General features: G+C 47.5%; 1 protein-coding gene across 1 annotated transcript in view; it reads right to left on the minus strand.

Moving 5' to 3' along the window:
- The window catches only part of LOC307074524 (matrix metalloproteinase-17-like), a gene marked incomplete at both ends in the record, with an annotated part of 48,350 nt that overhangs the window by 8,368 nt on the left and 27,482 nt on the right, over nt 1-12,500 (minus strand). The window contains 3 exons of the mRNA XM_079734703.1: nt 651-753; nt 1,882-2,058; nt 9,756-10,042. Coding sequence (XP_079590829.1) covers nt 651-753; nt 1,882-2,058; nt 9,756-10,042 — 567 coding nt within the window. The remainder of the gene's footprint in view (nt 1-650; nt 754-1,881; nt 2,059-9,755; nt 10,043-12,500) is intronic.

Here is a 12,500-nt window from a genome sequence, read left to right on the forward strand (position 1 = left end):
GCTCCTAAAGTGCGGCTCAGAAATGCCTGCCGGCTCACGCCACAGAGGAACCGGACAGCGTCTGCCGCTCTCCGCTGTTCCTGTGGGGAGGAGGAGTGCCTGAGCACCGGGCTTCCACTTGCAGCTTGTTTTGCTACGCCCAGACCCGGCATGTAATTCTGGTTAATCCCTGCAAGCCTGATAGGGCCACACCGCGTAGTGGGATGTTGTGTCTTCAATGTGTCGTCACCGTTGATGTGAGAGAGGGGTTGAGGTGAGACACGAGAACAAGCTTCGGGAGGCGCCTGTCTGGGCGGCTCTCAGGGGATCATCTCAGACGATAGCTGAGCTGCTTTAGGGTCTGACTGTTGAGGACAGGTTTGTGTTTTACTGTTTTACTGTTTCATTGGCAGGACAGTGTGCATGTGTGTGTCTGTCTGTCTGTATTATCATGTTTGACTGATAGTAGCGTGTGTGTGTTTAATGTTTGATGGATAATAGTGTGTGTGTTTGTGTGTGTGATTTTTTTTGGGTTGTGTTGGTGTGTGTGTGGGTGTGTGTGGTTGTGTGTGCGTGCATGGGTTTAACGTTCTTCTGACAGTACAGTGTGCATGGGTGAGTGTGCATGCATGTGTGTGTGCATGTGCATATGTGTGTGTTTGTGTACTCACAGGATGGTGGACCTGTTGTCTGGGAGGTCCAGCAGAACGGGGGGTTCCTCGGTGTGGGAGGGGGTTCCCGGTCGCTTGGTGTGCGAGACGGAGTCCCGGACCCCTGAAAGCAGCCAGGAGGACAAGTCACGCACACGCTTGTGATCAGTAGCACCCGCATCACTTTGGTTCTGACCAATCACACGCTAGAATCCCAACGTCCAATCAGAAACAAAAGACGCAGATTTTTGGGATTTCCGGTCTACTACAACACAATTTCCGTATCCTAATAAAAACACAATTAGAAGAAGAACAGTAAAGACAAGGAGAACAAATATAATGAATGCTTTTTGTACAAAGAGCATGACGGTAGTCTCTCTATCGGCACTAAACTCATGTTACTGAACCCTATCTTGCTCCCTCCAAAGCTCTCGCTCTACAGGAACACCCATTTGAAGCCCCCGTTCCAGACGTTCCGTGGTGAAGAGAGACCCCCGGAGAACCGGGTCAACACCGGTAGTTATCATCCACAGTCCCCCTCCATCCATGTTTACTCTTCTTCAGTCTGGATCTGCTCTGCTGTACCTGTATCATGTCTCATGTATTGTGCATCATGTATTGCGGGGACGGTGAGTTCTATGGATGTCCACCGGGGGGTCTCCTCCTCATTCAACCTCATCTCTCTCTCGCTCGGCTGGGGTTAACTGGGGTAAGGTCGGCTGGGGAATGAGCCGTCCAGTCACCACGTTGTGTGGTCAGCGCTCCACTTTCTTTGAGTCTTTCACTGAACTCTGGTTTGGACCATGTATAATAAAATGTATTGTACATCTTCAAAGTTCTCTCCAAAGTTCCTCTGAATGTCGGTGAATCACTCAATTGAATGAAAAACAATTAAAGTCCATTCAATTCAGTTAATTAAATCACCAGGAAGCTGCATCGACCTTGCCCCACGACCTCTTGTTTATCTCAGCGCTATAAAGTCTCTCTCTCTCTCTCTCTCTCTCTCTCTCTCTCTCTCTCTCTCTCTCTCTCTCTCTCTCTCTCTCTCTCTCTCTCTCTCTCTCTCTCTCTCTCTCTCTCTCTCTCTCTCTCTCTCTCGTTTTTTTTACTTGTTACTTTCCTCTATTCATGCATTAACTTTTTTTGGAATCACACACACACACACACACACACACACACACACACACACACACACACACACACACACACACACACACACACACACACACACACACACACACCATTGTCCTACCGTAGAGCTGCCAGACGCGGACCTTGTCTTCGTAGGGCAGCTGGTACTTCAGGGGGTCTCCCACGGGCCCCTGGTAGTAGGGCCTCATGATGGACTCCAGGGCCGAGGTGTGGACCAGCCCGATGGCGTGGCCAAACTCATGGACCGCCACCGCAAACAGGTCCATGCCATGGGAGTCTGAGATGGGAGGGAGGGAGGGAGGGGGAGAGGGAGGGAGAGAGAGGGAGGGAGAGAGAAAGAAGAAAAGGAGAGGAAAGTGAAAGAGGGGTTGAGAGAGGAGAGAGGAGGGAGAGGAGAGAGAAAGAGGGAGAGAGAGAAAGGAAAGAGGGAGAGGAGAGACGGAGGAGAGAGGGAGTAAGAGGAGAGAGGGGAGAGGAGGGAGGGAGAGAGAGGAGAGTGGGAGAGAGAAAGAGAGGGGGAGAGAGAGGAGAGAAAGAGAGCAGGAGAGGGGGAGGGAAAGAAAGAGAAGCGGGGAGTGGGGAGGGAAAGAAAGGGGGAGGAAGAGTGAGAGAGAGACAAGCATTCAGCGCAATGGAAACTTTTTCAACCAACCACGAGAAACCTGTGTGAATTAATGAGTGAATTCATACTGAAACAAGGACAATAAAGCTTGATTATAACATTCAGCCAACTAAACCGTTTCCCTCGCTCCCATCCATACGCAGATCACTATGGTAGCAGCAACAAGAAATAGATTTTCTTTCAGCGGGCCGAGACCAAAGAAGTTCTTTGCAGACAAACTTGTTTCATAATCAATGCGGTTTTGGCTTTGTCACTATTCTTTCCATCAGTTAAGACCAATCAAAAATCTGATAGTGGAACGAAATCCAAATCACGCCGGCCTTGATTATCCGTCACATTAAACACAAGATTCAAGATTTAAAGGTTTTTATTTGTCACATACACATCATCATAAAGGATGTGCAGTGAAGTGTTTGTGTGACATACGCTGTAGTTCTGTGCTTAAATATAATAGATATACACACAAGAAAGATAAAGTATGAAGTTAATAAGTTATTGCAAGTATGTTAAGTTATTGCACAGGCATTGCTTTCATCTACTGAGTAATCGGCAAGTCACATGCGCTTTGAGGTGCAAGAAGGGCAGAAAACAAGGTTAGCTATTAGCAAGTGATGTGTGTGTTGGTTTTCTCAGCATCATTTTGTTCTTACGACCTCGCCAAAGTTCTCTTCCACAAGTGCACTGCCTGCTGAAGTCTTAGATGGATGCTCAGGGGAGAGGCGGTCATTGCGAACGAGCAAAGCACGGTCAAAGGATCGATGTCTTTAGTGGACACCGACTATGAAGAGATAAAGTATGTACTGTCGTGTGTACTGCCATGTACAGCCCACGGCGAATGTCTTCATCCTAAGTAGCTTTGTACAAGAACGATGTCGGTAGCGTGTGTGATGTACTGTTGGCTGAGCCCCAAAGCTGCCAATCAAAGCCCCTGACTGTGAGTACACTTCAAGGCGGTACTTCGTTAGCATTTCATGAAGAAAAAAAACCAAACCTGCATGAATCACACCGTCGGCCTCTTTGAAGCAGGAAACAACAAGCCGATCAAGCAGATTATTTAGACGTCAAACACGATGTCTAGCACTCGCTGTTTTGAGGTCAGCTAGCTAAGCGTCTCCCTGGCGGTTTGGGCTGGAGCCTTATGTTGTTGTCAGCCTTTAGCTTGACCCCTGGCTAGGAAACACTTCCGTGTTGGAGCTCAACGAAGGAGACTGAGGAGAAAGTGACTCTAGCCACTGTGATCTACACATGGAAGTCAGGCCAGAGAGACTCTCAGAGGGAAGGGAAGCGAGCACACCTTGCTATTTACAACCTCATAGCCAGGACCCAGCACTCAGGCCTCTCTGGCTCGCGAAACTTCTTGCCTTTCATCAAAGTAACAACCGGGCGAAGACCTTGATGGACGCCAGAGCCAATCATATGGTACATCTGAGAGAGAGAGAGTGAGAGAGCGACAGACAGACAGACAGACAGACAGACAGACAGACAGAGAAATAGGGAAAGAACGTGATAAAGAGAGCAAGGGAGAGGGCAATAGTAAGAGTGAGAGAGAAAGAGAGAGAGAGAGAAAGAGAGAAAAAAGAAAAGCAGGGGACAGTAATAGATAGTTAAAGCAATGGAGAGAGCAAGCGATACGAGTGAAGGAGAGGGCAAGAGAGAGCGAGAGTGAGAGAGAGCGAGAGTGAGAGAGAGAGGGGAGATAGTGATGTATGGAGATAGAATTACAGAGTAATGGCCATAGCAACGGGCGGGTATAGTCGTATAGTTGTTTTGAGCGGCGTGATTGCGTGTTTAGCCAACCATAGCAAGGCGGCACCTGTCATCACATTGCTGCTTCATCTCGATCCAACCTGTAACTGTTCTGGTTAACGCTGTTACCGGGATACATCCCACACTGCTACTGCTCCATCGCTAGGGTCCCTGGAACATTAGAATCCATCTCTCGCTGCTCACCCGAAGCGTCACAACACAAATAGAACGGCGCATTGTTTACACGGATGTCAGTGATACGGGATGATTCATTCCTTCTCCATGTTAGCTTGAACACTGAACTGCGCGTTAGTCTTGCGAAAACACAAAACCGTCGGCGCGTCCCTCGAGGTACACTAGGAAATAGTGTATAAGAGAGGGGGATCATTCTGTTCTCCGGGCGCCTGACGCTGCAGTTCCAGAACAATCTGCCGCTGACATGACACCGCCTCGAGCTGTTAACCTTGGTTCACCCTGCCGCTGAAATATGGAGGATGAATTTTACATCTACGGATATCGGGGAGAGAAGGTGCTGGTCTCACTACTGTCTCAGTAATGGTGTCTGCTACAGGGCAGGCTTGTGTGTCTCAAAGAATAAAATCCTTTTTTTGTTCTTTGAGTGGGTTTTCTAGGAGCAAGCAAGAATTTCTTGCCCAAAACACAAAATGGTGTTCAGGGTGTAATACTGGGATACATTCACTCAAAAGAAACGTAAGGCGATCTGTGTGGAATGCAAACGTAGGATGGAATGTGATTCGATCATTCATGATTTGATTCATGCAGAAGCGACAAAGAGCTGAATGTTAGCCCATTAAAGGCTTATATATCATTACATAATATTACATTATTGCCACTGACACAGTTCAAATAAGCGAGCCTGTGTCAACAATTGTCAGCAGATATGCCAATGTTTAAATGAGTAAACAAGGGCAGAAAGTTCTTTGGCATTTCATGAGGGTTTTCAAGCTTTTTCAAGCTCTTCTATTTTAATCCTTTATCTGGACGAAACTTCAGAATCATTCCTTAGATTTATTACTGGATAATATTGGCATCTGATCAGCTTGATCTGGCGTATCGCTTACTAATTTGTTTGTCTGTTCATGTACGTTTGGGGTCGGAAACATCATACTGTGCGCTTGTGTGGGAGTATAAACACAGGCAGCTCTGCACAGATCTGCGTCGCTGAGTCGCGACCTGGATCTTGGCAGAAGTGCTTGACGCACAACTGCACTTGAATCCAGTTGTGGACGCTTTGGCTGTCAAGCGGACAGCAGGGGAGGAACTGTTTGGCTCAATGGCTCTGTTTGAATAGAACAGTGTGTGTGTGTGTGTGTGTGTGTGTGTGTGTGTGTGTGTGTGTGTGTGTGTGTGTGTGTGTGTGTGTGTGTGTGTGTGTGTGCAGGTTGGGGAGATGAGGGAAGTACTGTGTCTGTGTATGCGTCTGTGTGGGAAGTGCGTGTAGGCGTGTGTGTGTGTGTGTGTGAGGGGGGGGGGGGAGATTAGGACGGGGAAGGTGGATTAACCCCCCCTGTAATTAGTGAGACACGAACTGGTTTGATAAGGGCATCCGTCTTAAGACCACTGCGCAACTCCTGCTGAAACCCAACAAACTAGCGCTCGCTGACCGAACACATTCCATGCATTCTCAGGAGATGCTTCTGTGTTTTTTAATTTGGCAAAACAGCAACGTGTGGATTTGGTTCCTCTGTGGCCGCCGCGGTAGGTCACGCAGCGTGGCTGAAGGCAGAACAAAACGCTGATAATGATGTGTGTGTGTGGCTGATGGAACGGGACAGGAGATATCCTCCCTCCTCCTCCTGCTCCCCTCTGCCTCTGTGCTTCTCTCTGACAGACTTTAAGAGGCGCGAAATTGGCAAGAGAAACCGATTTTACAGGAGGATTTACCTCCCATCTCAGAACCAACTCAAAATTTCCAGTCCAGTTAATTAAATAGCAAGTCAAGTGCAACCACTATCAGAAATGTGTGCCATTCTATAAACAAACAATGAAAAATATTTTTAAAAGGTGCCGAAGGAAAAATCGAAGAGCTATGATTTGAGTGTGAGACAATTTAGATTCACTTCGGACCAATCCGAGCACCGCCTCTCTGATTGGTTTGAGGAATCCATCTTGCCTGTCAATCACAGGCCCGCAAAATGCACTTCTCAATGGCGGAGAAACATGTCCACCTTGCTTTTTCTTGTTATTTTCTGTTCCTTTTCTCAAAACTCTCGAATGTTACCTACAGCGTGAAATCATAAAACACTTTAAGTGATTATAAATTTGTTTTATTTTTCCTATCTTGCGAGCACACAGGAAGTCTCGTTAAATCAGAAGTATGGCTGCCAAACTCAGAATGAGAGGGCAATGTCACATGGAGGAATACACTCTGGAGGTCCCTCTCCAGCCATGTCTCGGAGTGACCCCCAAGCCCCGCAACTACATCCCACCGGTCCTCACACCACCTTCGCTCATTTATGTACTCCTAGCAAAGGCCCTCGTAGCCCCATCTGCTGTGCTATTCAGACACACACACACACGCACACACACACACACACACACACACACACACACACACACACACACACACACACACACACACACACACACACACACACACACACACACACACACACACACAAAAACACAGGCATGCACACATGCACAAACACACACACACACACACACACGCACACACGCATGCATAGACACACACACAGTTACGCACACATGCACGCATGCATAGACACACGCCCAAAAACACACACACACACACAAACACACACAGGCACGCATGCACACACGCATGCATAGACAAACGCACACACACACACGGGCAGGCGCGCACACACACCCACACACACAGTTCTCTGTCTCCCCTGTCCGGCCGGGTTGGTGTGTGAGTGTGTGTGTGTGTGTATGTGTGCGTGTGGTGTGTGTGGTGTGTGTGTGGGGGGGTCTAAGTGGAGCAGACTGGCTGTCCTGTAGCATATGCTCCACAGCCCTGACAGGGAGGGGGGGGGGGGGATATGTGCTGGCCCAGACACTGGCCCACCAGCTGGGGTAGACAGGCTGGCCAGGAGCCCCACTGATGCACACACACACACACACACACACACACACACACACACACACACACACACACACACACACACTCACACAGACACATACACACTCATGCACACACACACCCATGTACACACACAGGCTCATGCGTACATATTGACATAGGGGGACACACACACACATGCTCACAGGCAAATATGAAAGCATGCACGCACACACACACATGCAGACAGTAGCTCACGCGCACACCACACACACACACACACACACACACACACACACACACATACACAAGCGCACTACACAGCATTTGCGCACACCGCACACGCAGACACCCACACACACACACACATAAAAAAGCACCTGCACTTGCATACACAAACAGACTTTCACACTAGACCCACACCCAGGATAATTACTAGTGTTCAAATAGTGTGTGCATGCGCTCGTATGTGTGTGCGCCCCTGGGTGTTCAAAGTTCACCAAAAAAAACTCTGTCACTGAACATGAGGGGAGATAAGACAGGAATACGTATTTGAAGTTTCAAAGTAAAGCAAAAATCCAAATTTACCCCCGAACCGATTGTCAGTTGAGATAGCGATGTCAGAGCGACGCACGCTGACATTTTGTTGATCTTGTTGTCTTGTGTGGATTTGTAAATTTTTTTTTTTTTGCGTTGACGTTGTCGACTTGAAGCGCACGCTCCTTTGGGGAGCAGGGAGTCAGTCTCCAGACTCTTCTGAGGCTTTGACTTTACCTTCCCCTGACACCTGTTCCACACTGCTTAGGAAGTCTGTCAGGGGGGATGTTATGGTCAAATCCTCCCTCAAAGACTCCCTCCCTTCCAGGCCCCCTGCCACCTCCCCCACTTACCCGCCGGACCCTTTTCACACCATGCTGTTGATCATGATTCTTTTTTGACAGAGACGGATAGAGAGATGAACGGCTCAGCGTGGAGAAAGAGGAAAGCAAACCCAGGATGAAGAGGAGGAAGATGACTGGAGAATGAATGATTCATGTGATCAACTGTAGGAGCAGAGTGAGACCATCTGTTGGACTCGCACGCACGCACGCACGCACGCACGCACGCACGCACGCACGCACGCACGCACGCACGCACGCACGCACGCACGCACGCACGCACGCACGCACTCACATCCCAACTCTCTCTCCCCATCATCTGGGCGACTGGGCATGAGATAAAATCTCTGTCACTCCCTCCAAGCTACCCAATCTCTCCTCCCCTCTCTCCCTCCCCCCCCCCCCCCCCCCCCCCTCTCTCTCAACAGAGATGATAGCAGTGTATGTATCCGTGTGCCAATGTGCACGTGAGTATGTGGCAGGACTTGATTGTGCACGTGATTGACGTGAAGTCTTTAGCATCGTTAAGTCGTTAGCGACCTTAAGGTTCTTTAGCGAGAACGTCGGGATTGTCCCGGGTTAACTTCTGTATGTTTCCCGTTTCTGTGAGAAGAAAACACAGGGCTGGCTTGATTGAAATAAAGATGTTTTGTGGAACACAACATGTTTTTGTTCAACACAAAACATTTAAAGAAACCAGTCTCTTTAAATGTTTGTGAATCATTGAGAATGTGTTTTCTTGCCCCAGAGTTCAGATCAAAAACAACAATGCCTGGAGCTGCGGAGGAATGAAAGATTATATTTTACTTTTATTCAGTAATCGTCGCAAATAACCGCAAAAGGCGAAGCGTCAGAACATCACTCAACTTCATCACGTCTACTTTTATGGATGAATTCACGACTGCTCTTGAGTGTAGGAATGTATTCATTCCGGCTCTTTATGTTTTATTTGTTTTGCTCCTATCACCAATGAATGAAACACTGGGGCTCCAGTAAATCTTGATTAAAAAGCACTTTGTCGGGATGGAGATGAATAGAGAAGTTTTATGTATTATATTTTCAGCAGCAACAAACACAACGCAGGTTCCATCATCCACACCATGAGTAAAGGACCATTTATCAAACCCCTTGAAAAATCAACCACACAACATTTCAATTTATTTTTCATCTCCCACGGAATGTGATTGGCGTCGCCGCTCACACAGTGTGCTCTGTGTCACTCGTACGGCTCTGGCATTGCACACACACACACTCACTCACTTTTGTGCAGACACAATCACTCACAAGTACACACATACACACACCTTGTTTGATAATTCCAAGTGAATGGAATAGTGCGTTTAACACTTTCATGGCAGGAGTCCAACAATAACGTAGATATATTAAACACACTCACACACTATCTTGTTTGTTAATGCAACAATAATTCAAAAGTGCACTTCAGTATGGAATACAAACGTAGTCCCATTGAACAAACAGAGATACACACACACACACACACACACACACACACACACACACACACACACACACACACACACTGCATGTTATCCTTTACAATCCGAAACAGAGCACTTTAATCTGTTTTTAATCATTTTCATGTTAGGGCTTTTTTTTTTTTTTTGGTTTTCCTTTGCTTGGAGAAAGTACATGCACCGGGCCACCCCCCCTCCACTCACCTGGAGCTCTGAAGGTCCAGGCCTCGTCATCGTCAAAGTGCGTGTCCCCGGCCGTGAAGCGGCCCCCGGGGAAGAAGGCGTGGGCCACTGTGCCCCCCGGCCCGTCGAAGGGGTAGCCGTCGTCGTGGTCCGCCTTGGTGAAGTCGATCTGGATGTCGGCGTCGCTGCCCGCCACCTCGTGGAAGTTGAGCGGCGTGATGTCGCTCCACACCTTCAGCGCGTAGTACATGAGCGCCCGCACCGTGTCCCGCCCCAGCAGCGCCGACTCCTTGGGAAACGTCCTCACCCTGGGGGGGGGGGGGGGGGAAGCCGGGGGGAGGGGGGAGACGCAGCTGGTTAGCTTGTTAGTGAGGGAGTGATGTTTGTATGTACGGGCATGGAGGAAGACACAGGGTGCGTTTGGTCTGATGCACTGCCTCGTGGTGTTTATAGCCAGCACTACTCTGGGATTATCGTGATCACAGATGGGATTTTATAACCCTGATCCAAAGGGGTTATAACAACATAAGTTAAGAATAACAGTTATATAATAAAAGATATAGAAATATCAATTGAACTTAAGAAGAAAAAGAGATGGCATGAGTGGCTCAACAAGGATGGAAGGTTTGTTGTTCTATTTTCATCTTCCAGGTTCCAATAGAACCCTCACTTTGGAGGTCCACATCGGAGCATTCCTTGAATGAGGACGCACAGACCCAAGGATGATTTACACCATGGGAGATGAGACAAACAGACAGTAGCACAGTGTTTTCCAACCTTTTTTTATCCTATGTACCTTCAAAGCCCATATGGCTCAAGGTATGCCTTCATCGACAACAAACCAGGTTCTTAGGTTCTGCTTTGAACTTATATTATAGTATAGAATACTGGTGGAGATAGACAGCTGAGGAAGCTGCTTTTACTATGAAATGTCTTACTTCCCTCAAATAATGCGCTTGGTTAACTTTCACTGCAGCCTACACTTTGCTTAAAACTTATTAGAAACTCTCTCCCGGCATGACATCACTGTTTTCCCAGACAGACAAGTGTCTCCGGAATAAAAGTCCTCCACCCACGGCTCAATTGAGCTTCTTAGTTTTTTTTTGTTCTCTGAATTAATTAAGACTTGGTGGGAAACTTTAAGGGAAACCACATTTTGAAGCATCATAATGCAGTGGAAAAGTCAAGCGGAACAGATAAAGGCAGGCAATATAGTGAAGTTTGCGCATATTGTGTATAAGTGTTCATATGTGTATCAAGTATTTTTCGGGGCCAAGGACTGGAGCAGGAATACAGTGGAGGACAAAAGGATAAACGGGGCGCCAAAGCATTCAGACGCTAGAGCGGAGGAAACAGTTGAGCAGATTTCCATTTTATGCAACAATGTTGACGCTAATTGCAGTGCAGATGGCGCATTCTTCCCCGTGCGCTGTTTCCTCGCGATTGAACCTTGGAGTTAAAGACATGATGATTGCTTATATTATGCCTCGTGTGCGGGCGATGTGCCAGAGTTAACACAGACAGAGACAAATAGACAGAGGGATCAATTTCATGGGGCAAAAAGTGGAAACGTGACTGTCGCCCTCCCAGGACAAATGTCGACAATAATAACAATGACAATTTAATAACAATGCATTAAAAACTCTCTGTAAAACCGTAGGTATAATATGTGTATCGTGATAATGATGACATCAACAAGAGACAGCTAGTCATGCCGGAGCTTCAGGGCACTAACGGCAGTCGGGATAAATATACATTTTGAAGGATGCACTGAGGGTATTCCAGGTAAGGCACAACATTAAACCAAGTGAATCCTGATATACTACCAACCTGCACCCACTCACACTCCCAGTCTCTCCATAGCTTTGAAAACCCTCAGGCACACGCCCCAACCAGACCGGTTCGGTCACTGGCCTATCGTCAGCGACCAAATTTTCTCATTTCATGGCCAGGTGCACACAACCTGTCGGCAAAGGCACAATAGCCAGGGAATACCATCTGAATCCCCCTGGACAATCAGCAGTCAAGGCTTATGTTGACAACAAACAAACAATGTGTCCTGACTCTTCCATCACACAATCACACCATCACACACACACACACATATGCAAGCGCACATACCAACATTTGTGTTTGGGTCAAGGCTGGGCCTCCGCACTCTTGTGTGTCTGTGTCTGTGTCTATGTGTGTCTGTGTATGTGTGTGTGTGTGTGTGTGTGTGTGTGTGTGTGTGTGTGTGTGTGTGTGTGTGTGTCAGTCTGTCTGGCTGCCCCTCTCTCTCTATATATCTCTGTATTTCTCTGACTAATTCTCTTTTTTCGGTGTCTCTCCCTCTTTCACGCTCTGTCTCGGAATTATTGAAATGTTTTTGAAACACTTTCGCTTTTGTTTCAAGAATGACTGTCAGTAGACTAGTGAAAAGACAACAGAAGGCATGAAAAAGCTATCCGGTACATTTTAAACATGAAGTTGATGGTGTGGAGACGCAGCCCTAGGGTTTAAACCCTGCAAGCTTCTCATACCAGAAAAACACAGCCAGCTCTTTTTATTCTGGATTCGTCTTTTGTGTCTCATTATTCCTCTCATTATATTGTTCAGCACGTGCGCATACACACACAGGCAGACATACACACACACACTCAGCAATCAATGAGACCAGATGTACTACCAGACTGAAGATTACCGGATGTGTATCACCATCTATGCATGATACTATTATTAGAGAGAGAGAGAGAGAGAGAGAGAGAGAGAGAGAGAGAGAGAGAG

Source organism: Pollachius pollachius (assembly GCF_949987615.1).
Source record: "Pollachius pollachius genome assembly, chromosome: 4".
In the NCBI taxonomy this organism is placed as follows: domain Eukaryota; kingdom Metazoa; phylum Chordata; class Actinopteri; order Gadiformes; family Gadidae; genus Pollachius; species Pollachius pollachius.